This window comes from Lissotriton helveticus, chromosome 12 (genome assembly GCF_964261635.1).
Source record: "Lissotriton helveticus chromosome 12, aLisHel1.1, whole genome shotgun sequence".
NCBI lineage: Eukaryota > Metazoa > Chordata > Amphibia > Caudata > Salamandridae > Lissotriton > Lissotriton helveticus.
Genome location: NC_136073.1, coordinates 747391414 through 747415272, shown reverse-complemented (window position 1 = coordinate 747415272; position 23859 = coordinate 747391414). Strand labels below are relative to the sequence as shown.

Below are 23859 nucleotides of genomic sequence, written 5' to 3'. Positions count from 1 at the left end.
GCTTGACTGCAAGGGCCATTTCATCAACCATATACTCATCAGTAGAATTTACTTCCATTTGCATATGTGACAGACAATGCACCATGAGATTTTTTTTTCACCAGGTAACTACTATTGCATCCTAAAGTTATTCCCTTCCAAGCCTGGCAGCAAAAATAGATTCTCTGTGTAGTCTGTTCAGACCATATTGTAGTATAAAAAGAACAGATGATAGGTGGAATGCTGGACAAATCAAACATTCGTCCTTAGTCACAGATCTGGGTTAAATCGGTCGTTTTTTTCCTAGCCATGCCATTCCAGTTTGGACCCAACCATATCCAAATCAGTCTTGATTCTGCTCACCATGGGAATAGTCTAGCCTGAACTGCCGGGCCTGATCCTCCCGGCATGGAAGCCAGCATCCTGGGACTGGTTTTGGGGTATCACTCCTCATCAGCCAGGCTAGCTTGAATCCAGTTAGATAATCTAAACATAAATGCAACCCTACTCAAAGAGAACCAGGGCTGTAAATCATTATTTATAAAACGTACGGTTCCTTTTTGGAAAAAATATTAGTGTACTGAAATTTAGAAAGCACTATCTCATAAATCAAAGTATGGGAGATGCAGTCAGGAAAGACTCCACACTGAAAACACATGCAAACAATAATGCAAACACAAAAGACAATTGTGATGCTGTCTAGTAAATATTGCACAAAACCATATATACAATATTATATGTCCCATATAGAACAGAACCCAAGAAAACACAAATACAGAAAGAATTGTGACCATACAAACATAAAAACAAGGGTTTCCAGCACCAAAGACAAACAACCTAAATTTGGTTTACTAAGTTGTACACCAAGCCATTCCATTCAAAGGATTCTCCATGAATGTGTACACTATTTACATTGGATTCAGACCGCTCCAATTCACAAATTCTGTGCATAAATCCGAGATGTATGTTTTCAGTGTGGAGTCTTACCTGACTGCATCTCCCATTCTTTGATTTATGCAATTGTGCTTTCTATATTTCAGTATGCTAATAGTTTTTCCAAAAAGAACCGTATGTTTTAGAAATTAAGCTTGAATTCAGTTGCATAGCGAGAATGAGACCCATGTTTGAGCATACCATTCCCACTTAGGGCAACAAATGCATAAAGAACAGATGATGGACAGAACAAATCAATCATTCACCCCAAGTCACAGATCTGGATTAAATCCATGATTATTTTGTTCGCCATGGATATCAGGGTCATAACAGATTTGCTTATGGCTGGGTGCAAACTGGGATGGCCTGGTATGGTAAAAAAAACAATGGATTTAATCCAGATCTGTGATTGGGGTTGAATGGCAGTGTTCAGCATTCTGTCAGTCATCTTTTTGTGTTGCTGTAGTACCCCTAACTTTGAAGGGTACGCCCAGACATGGGTCCTATGCTCACTACGCTCACTGGATTCAAACTAGCCTGTCTGATAGGGGTGATACCCCAAAACCAGTCCCAAGATGCTTGTTTTCCGGTCCAGGGAGGGCCTGGACTGGCAGTTCGGGCTGGACTGTTCCCATGGGGGATAGGGACAAGACTGATTTGCAAATGGCTGGTTCCAAACTGGGGTGGCATGGTGTGTTGTGAGTCCTAATAACAAATGGCATTCCCAAGGAAATAACTTGAAATGTCTGACCACCCGCTAGCCACCTAGGCTGCCTCTCTTAAGATCTGAAGAATGGCTTTCTGACCATTTAAATGAATGGTAAGCAAACACAATAAGTTGCTCTTTCCCACCCGCTCTTTAGTTGTGTGTGGGTGGCACCCAGCCTCTTATTACTGGCATCGGTGGGCAGCATGGTTAATTTCTTATGGTTGAATTTACACAAAGACAGGCCTTTAGGATATCCATTTTAACTTGTTCAAATGCAGATTGGCAATTTATGTTCCATAAAAAAGTGCATGTTTCTTTAAGAAGAAACACATAGGCTCTACAAAGCGGCAAGAGTTTTAAAACATCTGGAATAGAACTCAGCAGGTCCCAGAAAGTTCTTCTTTGTTAGACAAGGAAGGAGCCTCTATGTTAATTTTATATACTGTCCCATGCATTAACTTAGCAAAGTTACAACCTCTTTCTAGCCCCCCTCTATTTCCAAAGGATTTCTTTTGAGAAATGGAGGAAGTATGTGCTCCACGCTTGGACCATTGTTATGAGCAAGTGTCACTTCGCATTCCCCTGCACGGCTGCTGAGTCGCTCTTTGTGGTATCCAAATGAAATAAATCAATAGAAAGCTTTTAATCCACTTTCGTGGAGTGTGCTGTTTGGCATTTATAAGATGTCAATTCTTAATAATAAAATTAAATGCAGCTATTTTGTTAGATTGTAACTTTGCAGCCTTCTCAGTTAGTTGCCTTATTCAGCTTCATTTGGTTTTCTGCGGCATTACTTTCAAATCACATATAGCATAAAACTCTGTCATGCGCAGGTAAATGTTACAATGGATAATTTGTTTAGACTACTTGAAGATCCTTTTGATTTTTCACCATCAGTGGATGTAGTGGTTTCAAAAGGTTAAGGTACATATATTTTTAGAGGAACTGTGGTACCACTGTTAAATTAGCATACTCTTTTAAAAATGTTTTAGATGCACCCAGTAAAACAATTGAAGGGCATTGTCGAAAACAATTCACCACAGTGAGGTTATTTAGACAAGTGCTGATTGCTTTTTCTGGCAACCATCAGAGGAGTGAAATTACAATAACACTTACAATCTTTTCACTTACCGCGCCTTCAGGGCAGAGCTCTGCGTCTGTTAATTCATCAATACAGAACAATAAACCTGCTTTCATTCCAGCAATATAATACGCGTGAAATGTAGCACCGTAAAATATAAAACCACTGTAAGTAATGACGTTGATTTGCTGTTTTTTGTAAAGCCCACACAAGTGTTTGTAATCTCTGGTTTTCACCTTTTGAAGGTTGAGTTAATTACTTACAATTAGCGAAACAATTATGCTCAAATTTGGCTTTGTGACATACCTGGCTGCATGCTAGTTATGGCAGCTGGTTAAAATTGATTAGGCGGCCAGCTTGTGCTTTTTCCTGTTAAGTCCTAGGTTATATAGGTATGCACTCTTAATTCATTTCAGACAAGACAAATACTGTATGCATGGAAAGACCACTGTTGTACAGTTTAATCTCATCTAATGTAAATGACTGTATCCAAACTATAAAGTACAAAGTGGAACTTGGAGGCCGTCTTACAGATAGCATCTGTCGAGTTACTAAAAAGGGCAGCTCTTTATTTTACTTCTATACCTTAGAGATAAAAAATAATTGTTTGAATAGCAAGTTGGGCTCGCAATATGGTATATTTAATTTCCGATGAGTACTAGCCACTCCACTCAGAGGTTATTGTGTTCAGTATGGTCAAGTTTTGTTAGAGAGAAAATATGGTAGAGTTTCCAAATCTCCAACATCTCTAAGCTACTTCAAAATCGGTGGTTGATGAAGTTGTTTCTCTAGTAGAATACTCCACAACCACATGTTTGAAAGACTATATAAAGTTTAAGATGTGTGTGTATGTATATATGTATGTATGTGTGTATGTGTGCGTGTGTATATATATATATATATATATATATATATATATATATATATATATATATATATATATATATGTGTGTGAGTGTGTGTAATATATATTCTAACCTGGTATCATTTGGCATCTAGACCTTTTTCTCCTGTTTTGTGTGGGGATATTCAACCAGTGGCAGGGTTTGAAGTCTGATGGAGAACATTAGCTGATAGTTCAGCATTGCTTTAACTTCTTAAAATATTTCCAGCACAGATGTTACCAGTTTAAACAGAAGTGTTTTGTATTGCTTTATTTATCTGTTTAACAGCATCAAAACTAATATCAATCTTTTTTGTATTTCCTATTTTCACAGTGCCCTGAAGGATTATTGTTATTCTCTTGATTATTTGGAGGCAAGGAGAACCATCGCAAGGGGAGTACATCTTCGGGTGAGATGGCCTCCTTGAAACGGAGTCGTTCACAAGCATGGCCAGAGGAGGCTGGTGACCGGGAGCATGGACTCTACAGCTTGCACCGAATGTTTGACATTGTAGGCACTCATTTAACGCATCGAGATGTGAGAGTGTTGTCTTTCTTATTTGTTGATGTAATTGATGACTATGAGCGAGGAATGATCCGCAGTGGCCGGGACTTTTTGCTGGCACTAGAAAGGCAGGGCCGTTGCGATGAGACCAACTTTCGGCAGGTTCTTCAGTTGCTGAGGATTATTACCCGCCATGACTTATTACCCTATGTCACGTTGAAAAAGAGACAAGCTGGTAAGTGATTTATTACTCTTTCCTTCTAATTCATTGGGAAAGATAAAAAACGAGATAAATATTGTTATATGATTGAGAAGTCAATCAAATGTGGGCTATTGGTTATCAATGCTTGCCAAAATATCAAGTGAATGTGCAGTTTTCATTTTGTTTGTGTTATTGCTAGAATCAGTACAAGCACCTACATACTATCTAATAGTTCTGAAGATCACAAAGTTGTCATCAACCAAAGACATATTATGCGAATTGTTCAGATGACTAAGGCGTCCGTCCCTGTTCACCTTTTTAATGATAAGATGTATAAAATTTACAAGGTCAGCAGAACTGAATAGGAAATAGCATCTTGAGTGTTTGAAAAGATTGGTTAAAGGAGTCACAGTGTGGCTAGTGTAGCTGAGCTGCAAATAATGGAGGACCTTTGCTTGAAATGTGGAGTGCTTTTCTTGGATGTCAGAACTGCTGCTAACAGATACTGAAAGTACTCAGATGCCAGGCTAAGACAATTGTACCACTATTAAACACCCATCTCATCTATATAATGCAATTGGTGCAATTTCGAAAGAAATTTCACTTGCAATGGTTAATTCATATATGTAGTGATCATGTAACCAAAAACCTTATTAAAATAAGACTTCACTGAAGGAATCATTGGTTAAGAACGAAGTTAAACTTACATTTATGACCAAATGCCTGGTGTTGCTTGCAACAAAAGAACTAATAACTTCGAAAAATGAAATATTTATGTTTGGATTCACAAGAAAACATACATGTTACAGGATCGTTTTTAGTCTAATTGCCATTCAGCAGATATCGCTTGCAAATGAAACCGAAAATTAAAATTTTCAGGTTGATGACTTCTCAGTGATTTCTCTACATATTATTTTTGAATTACTGTTTTTATACTAAAATAATATTTACACCAGTGAACCTTTCCTTCTTTATCAAGGTTCTTCATGGATGGTCAAGAATGATCAGCGATAGTGATCATCTGGAGGTTCCCTGAGTTTTAAAAAAAAGATGGCATAACTTCTGGAAAGCTTTTACTATGTGTTCTGCCACAAGCTACATTAACTTTAACTTTAATCTGTTTTTTATTTAACAATTGGGCTGTGTTTGTGTTTGATTTGTGTGTTTTTTTTAAAAATACTCTTCCCACCCACCCCCTACTGTTTTGTGCTGGCATTTAGATTTTGCAGGTTTCCTTCATTGATACTCTTTCACCATACATTGCCCAGATATTATTGCTTGTGAATGGCCCAGATATTACTTTTTGTGAAATGCCTCACCTATGGCTGGAAGAATGCATCAATGATCCTTATGGCCTTTGACGTTTGCCATATCTCACCCATTACTGATGCATTTATATTGTGCCAAAGCGTGTCAGGATGAGACTTGCGGACCGTTCTGAGGGTGGGGGGATTCTCCTAAACAGATGTTTGAAAAATACCAGAAAATGTACCAAGTCTTGGCTTGGTCCATAAGAGCAGTGCATGGGATGATGCCTCTCTTCACCACCGTGGATGCTATTCCGTGTAAGAACTTATCAGGACAGGACTCATCTAGTCTCAATTGCAAGTAAACTTTTTTCATTTTCTAAATGGAAAGTGAATCTATAGTTTTGGCGGATGCTGTTTGTTTTTCCCTTTAAGATGCTGGGGCAAGTCTCATTGCCAGACTTTGCCTAATTATTTACTTCTGTTAGGTCGCTCCCTATGTCGAACCCTCGTTTTATTTATTATTTTGTTTTAGTTTTGCACAACCATTAAGCCACTGGCTACTAGTCACATTAAACCAATGGCTGAGGAGGGAATTCTTAAGGTTGGTGTCTCCATGTTGAAACCCGTGAATATCTGTGGTGCAGGTTGGGTAGATCATGGAGTAATCTTTCTAGAGGCCTCAAATTCACTTTGGCAAAGTTATATTGTGTATTCTGCAGACAAGTGTTTTACTGAAAACCTATGAATTGCAGGTGTCTATTACAATTTGAGTGTTTGCTGATATACGCTTGCATGGCTCAGCCCATAAAAAGCACTGCGAGTGGATGCTTCCTCCATTACTTGCCATCTCGTGCCACAGCCCTAGGACGTTTTATCTGCTTGATCACCACATGGTATACACTGCATGCTTTGTTGTCAATGATACACCATTTTTGTGATCTCCAGGGGCAAACTTTCATTTGAGCAGAATTTAATATATGTTTGGCTGGACTAGATGGAAAATCTCTAGAGGAATGTACGGTGGACATACCAGTATCCTAGGTTTAGTTGTAGAAAAAATGACTAATGTTTAGAGCATGCAGATCTCTGTGTGCATGAAACTACTTCCCATCCAAATTATTGACACTGTTCTGCTCCCTTGATCTGTCACCACGGAATAATAATGTGTGTGGATGGACTAAGAACTAACTAAGACAAGAAACTTCCACTTTTTATAACCGACCAGGAAACCTTTCCTCGTCTGAAGACATTCATCTCTTTGACACCAATCAGAGTTGCCCATCCTCTGAAGTGCTTTGCATTCTGGCTGTCACCATTCCTTTTTTAGGTTTCGGCCTGGCCGTAGCACTGCGAAGCAGTGCTCCGCCCAGGGCGAAATCTTATGTCCTACAGTATGGGGCTTCGTCCCGCCTCTGTCTTCCATTGGCTAGCTCCATAAATGGAGGCTAGCCATTGGAAGAGATTACCTGTCAGTCACTATTTCCCGTCGGAACGCGATTCGGGGGCGTTTCCGTGTCTTTTTTTAAGTCCCGCCCTCTCCTTTTCCCATTGGCTGGAATTTTACCTTCCAGCCAATGGGAAGGGGAGACCCCGAAAAACAGGCCCCCGAATCCCTACAGGGCGCGCTGTGCTTTCGCTTGTTATTTATTTATTATCCACGCCTCGAGCCGTGCTTTCACGCACCCGGAGCGAGTCAAATGGCAACACGCAAACAATCCGCAGTAATAATAATAATACGGATAATGCTAAAAAAAAAATAGTGACTGAGATGCCTAATATATCGGTGTTTGGGCATTTGCAACGCTGTGCGTTCCATTGAGAAAAGAATGTGCATGCATTAAATATCCATGTTCTCATGTATGGTTCCCATGATGTTAGTCCTACAGTTCTGACGCCACTTGAAGGAGCAGTTTGCTGCGAAGGAGCGCGCCACATCCCGGGACCCTCTGAAAATGACATTCTTGAGTGCACCGGAGTGCTCGTGGTCTTTGACAGCAGATTGCACATAGGGAAAGCTGGCAGAAGAGAAGGCTGGGATCTTCTGCAGTGCCTGCTGGCACCACCCGCACAAAGGCTGGTCCAGGCTTCCTGGCCGGCGCATACATGAAGGGGGTGATTTAGACCAGGTAGCCGGAAGAGGAGCAGTCCAAGCCCCGGGGTACGGAGGGAAGGGGGGAGGTGCGAAACCCCTAGTACTGTCAGGCCCTATAGTCTGCTAACCTGGCAGCCGGTGTGTTTTCACCGTGGCTCTTTACCCTGCTGCAGTGTGCCCCGTGGACACACACACGGTGACGGAGCCAGCTTTAGATTCCTTTAGGAATTCATGGATGAATCAGAAAATATGAGACGTGATCTAATTACTAATTATAGCAACAATCCTCTGTTTCCGATACCTACTGCGTTTGAAGAAAATTCAGGGCAAAAATAGAAAATAACAAACAATAAATCTGCTTGGCTGTGTGGGTCCCTGGTAGCGGCCGCCCCTCGTAGTGCTGTATAGGGTCATGACTCATGACAGAAGTTTGACACTGACCTTTTGCTTTCTACGTGGGTGGGGTTTAGGAGCTAGCTGCTGCTGACAAAGTCAAGGATTGGAAGAGAAGAACAACTCCTCCGTGAGTGCACTATAAAACCCCTCCTGTATTCATGTGCAAAACTTAATTTGGAGCTGCCAGCATCCCAATATCTCCCCTCGACTTTGAGATCACCATTTTGTTTTCATCTGTGAAAACAGTCTATGCACGTTTGGTGTAACAGATAGACATTCTGAGTCTACCCACATATTTTTAGCCTGTCTCCCCAGTCGAAATCGTCGTAAAAATGCAAGATGTATTTAGACAATGCCATTGCTCGGTTGTACTGGCTGGCGGGTGTGGTGGATGGAAGATGGACATAAATACAAATTGTTCTATAGTGCTTGAATTTGATTAAGGGGACGTTTACCTTTTCCACTTCTTTGCGAGGGTCCTTTAAGGTCCAAGACAGCTTCTTAAATGCAGGAATAGTTTGGCGTGTTAAGCGCCTGCTGCTCGTTTATTTACGCGTGTGCTTATTTGCATAGTGCATAAAATCCCAAGTGCACATTTTACGTTTATAGAGTGATGTTGCTGGCTGGCGATCCCTTCTGCCTCGTTAGCTCTTTGTTTATCGCGAAAATATGTGTTCTGTCTGTAAACTATGCAGGTTCTAATCCCAGTAACAATCCAGGTGGAAAGTCAGGTTTGCCTGCAAATTGCATGTTTAATCTGCAAGTTAATGCTCCTGCTGCAAAGATCTGCGTGGTACCTTGCAGATCGCACTTTGGAGCCCCGAGGAAGTTGATTCAGGCATTCATCCTTCAGCGGTGGATAACTTGTATGATAAGTTAGCTAATGGTAACAAAGTATCTGTAAAGGAATTCAGTTTGTGGTGTTTGCTCTACAGATTAATTTTATTTAATCATATTCGTGTAACTTTTGAGCAGCTCCATTTTTTTCATCAAGAAAAGGGGGCACCTTTCCAGAAACCTAGGAGGGTCGAAATATGCGATTGGATGAGCCGTATTGACGGGAACCAGTAGTCGATAGTACACCATTAAGATTTATGATGCTGAGTCAATCCTGGCTTGTATTCCTTGTGCTGTGAATGCAGAATGCTGCGGCCTTTGTTGGAGAGCAAAAATGTGGTACCTTGCAGATCGCACGTTGGAGCCCTGAGGTAGTTGATTCAGGCATTCATCCTTCAGCGGTGGATAACTTGTATGATAAGTTAGCTAATGATAACAAAGTATCTGTAAAGGAATTCAGTTTGTGGTGTTTGCTCTACAGATTAATTTTATTTAATCATATTCGTGTAACTTTTGAGCAGCTCCATTTTTTTCATCAAGAAAAGGGGGCACCTTTCCAGAATCCTAGGAGGGTCGAAATATGCGATTGGCTGAGCCGTATTGACGGGAACCAGTAGTCGATAGTACGCCCTTAAGATTTATGATGCTGAGTCAATCCTGGCTTGTACTCCTTGTGCTGTGAATGCAGAATGCTGCGGCCTTTGTTGGAGAGCAAAAATGTAATTTATAGTGTTGTGGTGATAATCATGCCCTATTTTATGCACATGGCCATTCACCGTGTGCGAGTGTTTAGCCCTGTAATTCAACATGTCCCTCCACATGACAAAGTCCAAGCAAGAACCCTGCAAGTCCAAATTCTAATTCGCAGTGCTCTGTATTTTGTGCGTGTTTCATCCAGGGCCACCGGAATTATGCGATTGTGCTGCCTCAGCGATTTTTGCCTAATTTATAGATTTGCCACATAATCCATCTTCGGTTGCATAATCTTCAGATTTTAGCCGAAATGTTTTTGTTTCTTGCTCAAACGTTTCAAAAGTTACTATAAATGCAGTGACACGTGTTGCAGTGCGATGGAAGGCCCTTTGCAAAGCTGGACTGATGACCTCTCCGTTGCTTATTGGTATATTTGGGTGTTAAACAGTTACTGATGATGTGTAACCAATACCCATACAGTGTTAAATAGTTGAAAAATGTCAAAATAATGAAGAAATCCTATTACAAAACATGCAGCCTTTTGCTGCATAATTTCCTTTTCTTGGCACAATTACTCAACCCTGCCGCATAATTAATCTCTCATGCTGCATAATTCCAGTGGCCCAGGTTTTATTCTATTGTGATTCTAATGCCAGTCACAGTGACTTCTATGAGAAGACCAGTGAGCATAATTGATTTGTTTTTTAACCTATATTGGAGGGATTGATTATTATAAGAGAACAGGGCGGAAAGATATCAATCAAGAAATTTGCGGCCAATAAAGAAAAAAAGTATCACTCGTATGTATTGCTATGTGACTGCTAGGTGCGGAGAATTAACATTATTCTGCTAGGGTTGTGATGGAAAGCCAAGTAGGCATGTTGTACTACTCGCCTGAGAGTTCAGGAACCCACAACCAATTGTATATGGAAGCATTTTATCTGTATGATGTGCTCTAGTAAAGTGGATAGATGTGTGTTACTTGCTCTGATCCTCGAGGCCCTCAATCATCAACTCTGACTGATTCCTGTGTAGAGGATTGTTTGAGAAGCTGCTAGCTGGCGCACCTGTGTGGACTGTGGAAATATTTACATATAAGTATTTAATTTGGTGCCCCCTGTATCTCTTTGCATTCCACATACAAGATACTTTGGTACATGTTCATGGGAAAATGTAATAGTTTTGAAAGTGGAGGGTCAAAGAAAGTAAATATCTCCCAGTTCGTTTGACATGTGGCTACATGTCACAGGGCTTCCCCTGCGTGCTTTGTGGCAAATCCAAAACTCACCTCTTGCCAAATTAGGAAGCAGCTAAAGTCCACAGTTTTAAGGCGAAAGCTAAAAAGAAGCTGAAGTGAACCTTGTATCTATACCCCATATGTCTTAGCGAGGCTGCTGCCGGTACTAGTCGACTCCAGACCAAGCACTAGCAACATTCGCTTCTTGTGTGTGTGGCTCTGGTTGTGTGTGTGGCTCTGGTTGTGTGTGTGGCTCTGGTTGTGTGTGTGTGGCTCTGGGTGTGTGTGTGGTAGTAATTGCTGTCTGCTGAGCTCGTCGGTAGGGTACAATAGGTCTCACGTTTGCGAGAGATTAAGCTATTGGCAATGTAAATGACAATGCCATTTATTTACCTGTTTTCAAAACCAACACATAAATACAAATTTTGTCATTTACAATGCCAATAGCTCTAACTTTTCCAAAGGCGAAACCATTGCATTGTAAATGCTTGTTGTTTTTAGGTCTCGGCTAGACCGCACATGCGCTGTCTCGAAAAGACTTGTGTTTAATCTGAGGGGTTCAACCCACCCACAGGTTTCCCCTTTGCTTGCTTCATCATCAGTCTCATATTCTTGGTCACCATTTGTCCCTGGCATGCATGGTTATGCCTCTCTTTTTGTGTTTAGCTGTCCCCCAGAGCATGGGCCACGTACTGTAAACATTCACTGCTTCCTTTTTTACGACCATTTTAGGACCTATTTTTATTTTTCAGCACTCTACACAGTGCTCGTGCTTTTGCCAGCTCAGTCTCCTCCCACCCGCATGCCCCCTCCACAGATCACCCCCCTCCAACACTGATTTTTCTCTTTGTTGCTGCTTTCCGTTTCTCCCACCACCTCCCTCCCGTAACTGCTTTCTTCCTTGCACCTCTCAGTGCTTGCCACGTCCACAAATCTCCCCTGACCTAGTTACTGCTTTAAATCCCTACTATAGTCTGTTTCGCTCTAGTGAGTGGTGGTGTTCTGCCTTTTAATGTCCTGTGTATAGCTGACGTGCTGATTGAAGTTTATCACCAGTGTCTCAGATTTGTGGCGAGTACTAGACATCCCAGTTAAAAATACTATCCTTCAGCATACGGTTTGCACCTATAGTGTGACCGCTTATGTGCCGCTGCATCAGGAACTGCAGGACTACCACACCTGGACGACTGGCTGGTGAAGTGTATGACAACTCTGATTCCGAATCTCTACAGACAAAACAACAGCATTGTATAATTCCAGATTCAAAACTTTGTGGGATACATACTTTATAACTCGATATGCTTAAGCCACCACTGAATTGATTCAGAATTTCTAAAATGTTTCCTCGTTAGTAGACATCACAAGACCTAACAGTGAGAACAATGATGAAACTGTTCAGGATGATAGCTCCATGCATTTGCCTTGTACCAAATGCATATTTACACATGCACCATCTTCACAAATATTCGGTGAGGCAGTAGTCTCCTCAAAGGCTCATCAGTGGATCTATTTTTGTCATCTAGAGTACAGCCCAATATACGGTGGTGGATCAGACTGTCTATTTCTGTCCAAATCTCTTGCAGTCTTTTGCCTCAAGTGAACATTATCACACTATGATCCCCAAAGGTTAGGAGGAACACCTTCCTGCATTTGCTATTCAAGGCAAGTGGCTGGCTGAGCTGGCCTTCAGTACTTCAAACTGATTGAACTTCCAACAGTGGAACTAAAGCTCAAAGTGTTATAGAATATGCTGCACAGAAAGTAATGTATGTATGTACAAATACAATGAAAATACCAGGACAACCATGAACTTCAGACAATCAAAGCATGGCTTATTTGGCATTTTGCTGATAAGAGTAGCGTTTACTTCCGGCAGAGCATCTTTCTGGTAGACAGTGATTTAAAAGATGTGTGGAACAGAAATCAGGAAAAACTCTAATTGATGATTACGACTAGTAGGCCTCAAAATCCTCAGACCTTAATCCAAGGATCTCACTCCCCCCATCAGCTTCCCAGCAGCTCAGCTGTGCTCTGAGCTGCCTCGAGCCCAGCCGGCCCACCTCTGCAGGGTTCGAGCCTGCCTGCCCTCCGTTCTTGCTAGTTGCTTCTGTTCTGGTTATTCTATTATTTTATTCTAACCCCCTATCTGCCACTGTACTTTTCTTTTTCTGGTTTCCCTTCTGCTCCTCCTTGTATTTTCCCTCCGTTATTGCCGCTTCCCTGACCCCTCCCCTCCCAGCTGATCGTCCCTCCCCCCTCCCCTTCAAAAGGCAACCGCTGTGGGGAAGCGCCCGTGAGTCCTCAGACCTTGGTCCAAGGATCTCACTCCCCCCCCCCCCCCCCCATCAGCTTCCCAGCAGCTCAGCGGCCTCGTGCCCAGCCAGTCCTCCTGTGCACGGTTCAAGCTTGCCTGCCCTCCGTTCTTGCTAGTTGATTCTGTTCTGGTTATTCTATTATTTTATTCTAACCCCCTCTCTGCCACTGTACTTTTCTTTTTCTGGTTTCCCTTCTGCTCCCCCTCATATTTTCCCGCCGTTATCGCTGCTTCCCTGACCCCTCCCAGCTGATCGTCCCTCCCCCTCCCCCTTCAAATGGTGACCGCTGGGTGGTCGCGCAGCGGGTGCGCCCAAGGCAAGCCCGTCCGCGCCCATTGCCAGACCCCCTGGCCTCCGCTAATGCCACGACTCCCATCTCTGCTACGATGCCAGCACCCTCCATGCACTCAACACGGACGATCACACACCTGCTTCCTACCCCGATGGGCACCCAAGGACTGCAGCTTCACCCACATCCGTCCCGCCAACCCTCCCATTGGGAAAGCACGCAACCACCTCAGATGCATTCTTCTCAACACCCACTCCGCCCGCAAACACGTCGTTGAACTCTTGGACCTACTCGACTCAACTTCCCCAGACGTCGCCTTCCTGATGGAGAACTAACTGAACCCCTCCTCGGCACCAGACATCGCCATAGCCATCCCAGACGGCTACAAGATCACCAGCAGGGACCGCACCAACGGAACAGGAGGAGGAATCGCCATCGTCCACAGGAACACTCTGAGTCTCGACCAACACCGATGACACCCTCGGAACCGCCGAACACCTGCACTTCCAGATCCACACCGATCCCGACACCACCCTCAGAAGTACCCTCGTCTACAGACCCCCCGGCCAAAGTTCAGTGACTCCATCGCAGACTTCGTCAGCTCACACGCCCTCACCTCCACAGACTCGGGGACCTGAACTTACACCTTGAGGACAACAACAACAGCAACTCCACCACCCTGATCACCAACCTTGGACTCGGGCAGCTCGCCACAACACCCACCCACTCCGCAGGCCACACGCTTGACCACATCTTCTCAGCAAGCTCTCGCGTCTCCTTCAGCCACACCACCAAACTCCACTGGACAGACCATCGCTGCATTCACTTCACCTTCCGGAAGCCCACCACTCACCACCGCCCCCAACAGATCCCCTACCGTTTCTGGAGCAAAGTCACAGAGGACCAACTAAACACCAGCCTCGCCCGGATCCCACCCACCGACCCCGCCACCCGCATCCTCAGACAGTGGATCGACGACTCCGCCAACACCCTCGTCCCGATCAAGAAACCCTCCAACAGACACACCAGCAAGAAAGCCAGCTGGTTCAACGAGGACCTCCAGGTCTCCAAGAAAACATACAGAAACTAGAGAAGAAATGGCACCGTGAACCCACACAGTACAACTACGCAGCCCACAAGCACGCCACCTGCAGACACCATCACCTCATCAGATCCGCCAAAAGGGCTTCCTTCAAAGATCGCCTAGACGACAACGCACACAACAGCAAAGAGCTCTTCTACATCGTAAAGGAAATCTCCAACACCAACGACATCCCACCTTCACAAGACCTGTGCGACTCCCTTGCCACCTTCTTCCATCGCAAGATCGCAGACATCCACGACGGCTTCAACATCACGACCACCTCGACAACCACTGAGACCTTCGTCCCCACACCCACCATCCGCACCGATCCCCTGCTCTCCTGGACCAACATTAGTGATGACGACACCATCAAAATCATGAACCCCATCCACTCCGGATCTCCGTCAGACTCATGCCCACACCACATCTTCAACATTTCTCTTGTCCAGCGCCAGGATACCTGCTAGGTGACAGCCGCGCTATACAAGTATTTTAAATAAATAATAAAATAATAAAACATAGCCAGCGCCACCATCGCACCTCATCTCCTGAAAGCCCGCCAGATCAATGCCCTAATCAAAAAACCCAAGGCTGACCCCAAGGACCTCAAGAACTTCCGGCCCATCTCCCTGCTCCCGTTCCCGGCGAAGGTCATAGAGAAGACCAGCAACTGACCCGCTACCTCGAAGAGAACAGCATCCTGGACCGTCCCAGTCCGGGTTCCGCACCAACCACAGCACCGAAACTGCCCTCGTCGCGGCCACCGATGACATCAGGGACCTGCTGGACAACGACGAAACCGCGGCCCTCATCCTCCTGGACCTGTCAGCCGCCTTCGACACTGTCTGCCACCGCACCCTATGCACACGCCTACACAACGCTGGGATCCGTGGCAAGGATCTGGACTGGACCACCTCCTTCCTTTCCGGCAGAACCCAGAGCGCCCCGCCCCCTTCCGCTCCCAAGCCACTCGAGTCATCTGTGGCGTACCCCAGGGCTCATCCCGACGCTATTCAACATCTACATGGAACCGCTAGCCCACGTTGCCCGGCAACATGATCTCAACATCCTCTCCTACGCCAACAACACCTAGTTGATCCAATCCCTCACCAAAGACCCCCTCACCGCCAAAGCCAACCTCCACGAAGGAATGAAAGCCGTTGCTGAATGAATGAAGAACAGATGTCTGAAGCTGAACTTAGACAAGACAGAGGTCCTCATCCTTGGCTCCACCCCGTCAGCCTGGTGAGGGGGTGCACTGGGAACAGCCCCAACACCCACCGACCATGCACGCAACCTGGTGTTCATCCTCTACTCTATCCTCTCCATGACAAAACAGATCAACGCCGTCGTGTCCTCCTGCTTCAACACCCTCTGCATGCTCCGCAAGATCTACAGGTGCATCCCCACCGTGACTAGAAGAACGGTCGCCCAGGCCCTTGTCAGCAGCAGGTTGGACTATGGAAACGCCCTCTATGCAGGAACCTCGGCCAAACTCCTGAAACGACTACAACGTATTCAGAAATGCCACTGCACGCCTGATCCTCGACATCCCTCGTCGCAACCACATCACATCCCACCTGAGAGACATGCACTGGCTCCCCAACAACAAGAGTATCACCTTCAAGCTCCTCACCCACAAGGCACTCCACAACACCGGACCAGCATACCTCAACAGACGACTCACCTTCTACACCCCCAACTGCCAGGTCCGCTCTGCAGACCTCGACCTTGCCACCGTCCCCCGCATCCGTAGAGCGACTTTACGGAGCAGATCGTTCTCCCACCTCGCCGCCAAGACCTGGAACACCCTCCCCATCCTCCTACGGCAGACCCAAGACCTGTTAGCCTTCAGAAAACTACTCAAGACCTGGCTATTCAAACAGTAGCTTCTCTCTTCCCCCCCCCCCCCTCCCCAGCACCTTGAGACCCTCACAGGTGAGTAGTGCACTCTACACTTGTTCTGATTGATTGATTGAAAATCGCGTTTACATTTAAGGTATCGCACATTCAAGTTTGTTTTCAACAAAACAAACAAGAGGTGCCAGAATGAAACTTCCATATATCCACTCTTACAATCTCAAGGGACTAATCTGTGGCTAAGTTGTCAGGGCCATGTGTTTGCACCACCCTCCCTTTACCTCCTTGACTAAATGTCACCAATGACTGATTCACATTACACTCGCAGTCACGTCTGCCATGCATCTGTTCCACTCCTACCAGACTTTTTAGGATAATGAATATACAGACTAGTGTTATCTTAATTTGTATAGCACACTAATCACCCGAGAGGGTATCCAGGCGCTTGGGCCTGGTGTGTAGGAGAGTGGTCCCTAGGTGCTTGAATGAAGAGCAGATCTTCAGCTCCTTGTGGAACTCAAAAAGAGAGGAGGAGGCGGCACTGATGAGTTGAGGGGTGGTCTTTCGATGTATTGGGTGCAATGTCGGAGAATGAGCTACCTCCAGTTTTGCTTTGTGTGTGAGAGTGAGGCAGAGGGTAGGTGTCTGATGGGCTGGTGAAAGTGTATGCAGCTGTTCAGGTATTCTGGTCCTGTGTTGTGTAGAGTTTGTATGTCTGCGAGTTTGAATTGGTTGCACTTGTGAATGGGGACCCAGTGAAGGGGGATCCAGTGAAGCTTCTTGAGGTGCGTTGTGATGTGGGTGTGTTGGAACTGGCCCTTCTTGCAGGGTCATCCCAAACTTTTTGCTTCTTCCTCCCTTATTTTTCCTGACCCGTGGCTGTTGGCAATAGGACTCTGCGCACTTTACCACTGCTGATCAGTGCTAAAGTGCATATGCTCTCTGTGTAAATTGTTATTCTGATTGGATATACATGTTTGGCATATTTGTATCACCATGAAGTCCCTAGTAAAGTGCACTGGGTGTGCCAGGGCTGGTGATGACAAATGCTACTGGTGGGCCTGCAGCACTGATTGTGCCACCCACAGGAGTAGCTCTAAAATGGTGTCTCAGGCCTGCTTCTGCAGTGCCTATGGGCAGTTTAGAACTGCCATGTCCTCCTGGTCAGTGTCCCCACTGACCGGGCCTAACCCTTCCCTTTTTGTGCACATCCGTCACCCCTATGGAAGGCCCAAGGTACCCCCCTGGGCAAGGTGCAGTGTATGTAAAAGGTAGAGCATGTACTAGTGCAGGTGACATGCTCTGGTAGTGAATGGCAGCCATTTTCGTTTTTCACTACTGTAAGGCTATCTTGCTCCATAGGTTAACATGGGGGATGCTGGCTACAGTGGTTAACAGCATTTCTTCCCATAGGAACAAGATAGGACATAAGTATCTAGTATCCCTGAACTCAGAATTTAATAACACATCTTTTAGGAAAGGTTGTTTTTAAATCCTGTGTTTGAGAACAGCACTTTTAGAAAGTTGCTGTTCTCTTGTCTGACCCTTCTGTGTGCCTGGGCCTGTTTGTGTATTGACTGTCTGGATTGAGAGTGACAGGGGCTGGGGAATTCCCCAGGAGGCTGGATGAGTCAGCACTAGGCTGAATGACTGCATTTGCAACTGAAGTGGTGGGAGGAGTTAGCACCTGGGCTGAATAGGGCTGTGCCTGCCTTCCACAATGCTGGCTCCACCCCCCTGCTGGGCGGCTGGGGACCCTGCCCCTCACTCTGAAAGGAAATATGCAGCCAGCAAAACAAAGTACTCAGGAACCACCCAGAACTGGTTCAGACCGGGCTCAGGGCCCACATGCACCCAGAGAACAAAGACTTTAGGGGTATAAGTACAGGACCCCTGACAACAGAAAATTAGATCATCCTGGAAATCAAGAAGGAACCTCTGCCAAGGAGAAAGCTGAAACTGAAGAAGGAAGATTGTCCTGCTGTTGCTCTGCTGGACTGACCTGTTGCTTTGCTGCCAAGGAGAGGGGAAGGACTTTGCTGCTGAGCTGTGTCCCCTGTCTTAAAGGAATCTCCAAGGGCCTGAGAAGAGCTGGCTCCCTGTTTTGAAGTCCCAGGAACAAAAGGACTTCACCCCCAGCTTCCCTGAACTCTGCTGAGAGAGTTCTGTCCTTCCTAGAGTGCTTGATCCAGTTGTGGGGCCTCTGGAAGTTGTACCTGTGCTGGGAAGCTTGAAACTAAGCTTGAGTGACTTTTGAAACTGAAAAGTGTCGCATCGCTCGCTTGCGGAGCGCATCCCCGACAGTGCGAGAAGTTTCCCGCCGCTACGGAGGTCGAGATCGTCGCAGCGCCTGACGCCGCTGCCAGAGACGTCGCACCCTTCGTTTGCGGGACTCACCAGACCGGTGCGGGAGAATCGAACATCGCTGCGAGTATCGTCGCAGAGCCTGTCGCCGCTGGGTGAGATCGCCGCACCGCTTGCTTGTGGACCGCATCACGTCGCTGCGAGCATCGTCGTAGAATCAACGCATCGAGGAGCTGCGAGAGAGAGGATCCCCGCTGGACCGCGCATCGTCGCTCCGGAGATCGTCGCAGCCCCTACGAGATCGTCGCATCGTGCCTTTGCGAGAACAGACTTCCTACGGAACCTACGCATCGGAATCCATACAAGTGGCCTTCCTCCCCATACAGACCGGATTCGTCGCAACACGCCCGCTGCTGCAGCGGGGCTGTCGCATCGCCTCCCCAGGGTCTCAGGAGCAACGCATCACTTGTTTTCCACCGCACCAGCTTCTGCTTTTGGAACTTTGTTGCAACTAAAAGGTACTGTGAGTAAACGTGACGCAACTGTGAACTTTTCACGCATCAGTAGAGAATTCTATCGCAACGTAGAGAATTCTAACGCAACCTTAAGAACTCTTTTTGAAACCCTATTCTTGAACTGTGTATGTTGGATTTTTTGTCGTTTTGGTCTTGTGTAGTTTAGATTAAATTTTTTTTTTTTTTTGTGTGCAATATATATACCCAGGCAGACTAACAGGAAACAATCTGGCTTTTCTCTAGAACATGTTATAAACTGTTCAGAATTCACACACACACAACATATAAATAGAGCAAAGAGTAATAATGATATCAAAAATAATCTTTAATTATGATATAAAAATGTATAAATCCATTTCGATAAATGAATACACAAAGTATACTTAATAAAATGATTAAAATATAAAAACCATTGATCTGATCCCTTCTTTTTAAAGAGAAACAAAAAATTTTCGTCAATATTTATTGTAAAAAATAATTTCACATATCCTGATACAGGTGAGCTTGGCTGTGTCTGTCTACGCGTTTCGACAATCTATTATGTCTTCCTCAGGACAAGTGATTATCCAGCCATTATTCTAGATAAAACAAAATACCATTTTAATTAATCATCCAGATTGCAGTACATTACATCTTTGCTAATACCATTACCACAGACAGTCATATACAGATATCAGATTTTCAAAGACAAGAATTTTCTTTGGCCAGACGTTTACTATTTTCAAACAAATGATAAAACGGTTGGAAACATACATTTTTCATTTCTGTATAAAGTACTCGATTTTTATGATGGTTCAAGATGATCGCAAAAATAACCACTGATAAAACATGATACTCCTAATACATTTTCAAACAATCTAAACACTAAAACATTTGTTTAGTATTGCTATCGCCGCGATGACGTTGCATTTACAACAGAAACGTACCTATATTCAGACTTCCATTCTCATGATGTAGTCTATTTTCCTAAATTGGTGCCATACCAGACTCTACTTTTTGTTTCTGAGCCTTTTGCATTCATTAACTGAATTATCAGTTCTCCAAGTGACTCATATTAAGAAACCCTTATTTTTTATAGTTCTTATGTAAACAGATAGCACCAAGAGAATCTTACCTAAAAATCTTTATATTATCCACATTATACAGCTCGATTGAGACTTTTTTTGAAGGGAATGAGGCCCCTTTCTGTAATTTTTAGGTTTTGCCTAGCGAAAGCTGCGCTCTGCGCAGCTTTTCGCGCAGGCGAAATCCTGTTGAGAACTGTAGGGTGCTTTGGGTCGGCCCTCGTCATTGATTGGCTGGCTCCGTAAACGGAGCCTTGCCATTGGACGAGGGGCCTGTCCGTCAATGCCGGACCAGACACGGGGGCGTTCCTGACATTCTTTGCCTTTTGCCGACGTCACGCGACGCCGGGAACGCCCCCGAGTCTGGTCCGGCATTGTCATCACCACAACACTGCGCCCATTTTATCCCAAGCTAAACACTCGGAGAGGCGCAGTGACCGGGTCTTTGAAGGCCGCTCTCCCAATGAAAACAAGTTTTCTCTCCGAGTCAGCACGAGCAGGAAGACGAGCAGCGCGCCTCCCAGCTGGCCTCTCGCATCAGCATCCAGAGCTGCCCTGCGCGGTGTGTAGCTTCAGTGGAGCTTCAGAGTGCAGAGTGGAGCTTCAGAGTGGAGCTTCAGAGTGGAGCTTCAGAGTGGAGCTTCAGAGTGGAGCTTCAGAGTGGAGCTTCAGAGTGGAGCTTCAGAGTGGAGCTTCAGAGTGGAGCTTCAGAGTGGAGCTTCAGAGTGGAGCTTCAGAGTGGAGCTTCAGAGTGCAGAGTGGAGCTTCAGAGTGGAGCTTCAGAGTGGAGCTTCAGAGTGGAGCTTCAGAGTGGAGCTTCAGAGTGGAGCTTCAGAGTGGAGCTTCAGAGTGGAGCTTCAGAGTGGAGCTTCAGAGTGCAGAGTGGAGCTTCAGAGTGCAGAGTGGAGCTTCAGAGTGGAGCTTCAGAGTGCAGAGTGGAGCTTCAGAGTGGAGCTTCAGAGTGCAGAGTGGAGCTTCAGAGTGGAGCTTCAGAGTGCAGAGTGGAGCTTCAGAGTGGAGCTTCAGAGTGCAGAGTGGAGCTTCAGAGTGCAGATTCAGAGTGGAGCTTCAGAGTGCAGAGTGGAGCTTCAGAGTGCAGATTCAGAGTGGAGCTTCAGAGTGCAGAGTGGAGCTTCAGAGTGCAGATTCAGAGTGGAGCTTCAGAGTGCAGAGTGGAGCTTCAGAGTGGAGCTTCAGAGTGGAGCTTCAGAGTGCAGAGTGGAGCTTCAGAGTGGAGCTTCAGAGTGCAGATTCAGAGTGCAGAGTGGAGCTTCAGAGTGGAGCTTCAGAGTGCAGATTCAGAGTGGAGCTTCAGAGTGCAGAGTGGAGCTTCAGAGTGGAGCTTCAGAGTGCAGAGTGGAGCTTCAGAGTGGAGCTTCAGAGTGCAGAGTGGAGCTTCAGAGTGGAGCTTCAGAGTGGAGCTTCAGAGTGGAGCTTCAGAGTGGAGCTTCAGAGTGGAGCTTCAGAGTGGAGCTTCAGAGTGGAGCTTCAGAGTGGAGCTTCAGAGTGGAGCTTCAGAGTGGAGCTTCAGAGTGGAGCTGCAGAGTGGAGCTTCAGAGTGGAGCTTCAGAGTGGAGCTTCAGAGTGGAGCTTCAGAGTGGAGCTTCAGAGTGGAGCTTCAGAGTGGAGCTTCAGAGTGGAGCTTCAGAGTGGAGCTTCAGAGTGGAGCTTCAGAGTGGAGCTTCAGAGTGGAGCTTCAGAGTGGAGCTTCAGAGTGGAGCTTCAGAGTGGAGCTTCAGAGTGGAGCTTCAGAGTGGAGCTTCAGAGTGCAGATTCAGAGTGCAGATTCAGAGTGCAGAGTGCAGATTCAGAGTGCAGAGTGGAGCTTCAGAGTGCAGAGTGGAGCTTCAGAGTGCAGAGTGGAGCTTCAGAGTGCAGAGTGGAGCTTCAGAGTGCAGAGTGGAGCTTCAGAGTGGAGCTTCAGAGTGGAGCTTCAGAGTGCAGAGTGGAGCTTCAGAGTGGAGCTTCAGAGTGGAGCTTCAGAGTGCAGAGTGGAGCTTCAGAGTGGAGCTTCAGAGTGCAGAGTGGAGCTTCAGAGTGGAGCTTCAGAGTGCAGAGTGGAGCTGCAGAGTGCAGAGTGGAGCTGCAGAGTGCAGAGTGGAGCTGCAGAGTGCAGAGTGGAGCTGCAGAGTGCAGAGTGGAGCATCAGAGTGCAGAGTGGAGCTGCAGATTCAGAGTGGAGCTGCAGAGTGCAGATTCAGAGTGCAGAGTGGAGCTTCAGAGTGCAGATTCAGAGTGCAGAGTGGAGCTTCAGAGTGCAGATTCAGAGTGGAGCATCAGAGTGCAGATTCAGAGTGCAGATTCAGAGTGCAGATTCAGAGTGGAGCTTCAGAGTGGAGCTTCAGAGTGGAGCTTCAGAGTGGAGCTTCAGAGTGGAGCTTCAGAGTGGAGCTTCAGAGTGGAGCTTCAGAGTGGAGCTTCAGAGTGGAGCTTCAGAGTGGAGCTTCAGAGTGGAGCTTCAGAGTGGAGCTTCAGAGTGGAGCTTCAGAGTGGAGCTTCAGAGTGGAGCTTCAGAGTGGAGCTTCAGAGTGGAGCTTCAGAGTGGAGCTTCAGAGTGGAGCTTCAGAGTGGAGCTTCAGAGTGGAGCTTCAGAGTGGAGCTTCAGAGTGCAGATTCAGAGTGCAGAGTGGAGCTGCAGAGTGCAGAGTGGAGCATCAGAGTGCAGAGTGGAGCTGCAGATTCAGAGTGGAGCTGCAGATTCAGAGTGGAGCTGCAGAGTGCAGATTCAGAGTGCAGAGTGGAGCTTCAGAGTGCAGATTCAGAGTGGAGCTTCAGAGTGGAGCTTCAGAGTGGAGCTTCAGAGTGGAGCTTCAGAGTGGAGCTTCAGAGTGGAGCTTCAGAGTGGAGCTTCAGAGTGGAGCTTCAGAGTGGAGCTTCAGAGTGGAGCTTCAGAGTGGAGCTTCAGAGTGGAGCTTCAGAGTGCAGATTCAGAGTGGAGCTTCAGAGTGCAGAGTGGAGCTGCAGAGTGCAGAGTGGAGCATCAGAGTGCAGAGTGGAGCTGCAGATTCAGAGTGGAGCTGCAGATTCAGAGTGGAGCTGCAGAGTGCAGATTCAGAGTGCAGAGTGGAGCTTCAGAGTGGAGCTTCAGAGTGGAGCTTCAGAGTGGAGCTTCAGAGTGGAGCTTCAGAGTGGAGCTTCAGAGTGGAGCTTCAGAGTGGAGCTTCAGAGTGGAGCTTCAGAGTGGAGCTTCAGAGTGGAGCTTCAGAGTGGAGCTTCAGAGTGGAGCTTCAGAGTGGAGCTTCAGAGTGGAGCTTCAGAGTGGAGCTTCAGAGTGGAGCTTCAGAGTGGAGCTTCAGAGTGGAGCTTCAGAGTGGAGCTTCAGAGTGGAGCTGCAGATTCAGAGTGGAGCTTCAGAGTGCAGAGTGGAGCTGCAGATTCAGAGTGGAGCTGCAGATTCAGAGTGGAGCTGCAGAGTGCAGATTCAGAGTGCAGAGTGGAGCTGCAGATTCAGAGTGGAGCTGCAGAGTGCAGAGTGGAGCTTCAGAGTGGAGCTTCAGAGTGGAGCTTCAGAGTGGAGCTTCAGAGTGGAGCTTCAGAGTGGAGCTTCAGAGTGGAGCTTCAGAGTGGAGCTTCAGAGTGGAGCTTCAGAGTGGAGCTTCAGAGTGGAGCTTCAGAGTGGAGCTTCAGAGTG

General features: G+C 46.2%; 1 protein-coding gene across 1 annotated transcript in view; it reads left to right on the top strand.

The window, feature by feature from the left end:
• Positions 1–23859, top strand: part of DEDD (death effector domain containing) — a 153657-nt gene that overhangs the window by 71571 nt on the left and 58227 nt on the right. Inside the window, exon 2 of the mRNA XM_078668367.1 lies at positions 3920–4325. Within this exon, the coding sequence (XP_078524493.1) occupies positions 4001–4325 (325 nt within the window). The 5' untranslated portion in view covers positions 3920–4000. The remainder of the gene's footprint in view (positions 1–3919; positions 4326–23859) is intronic.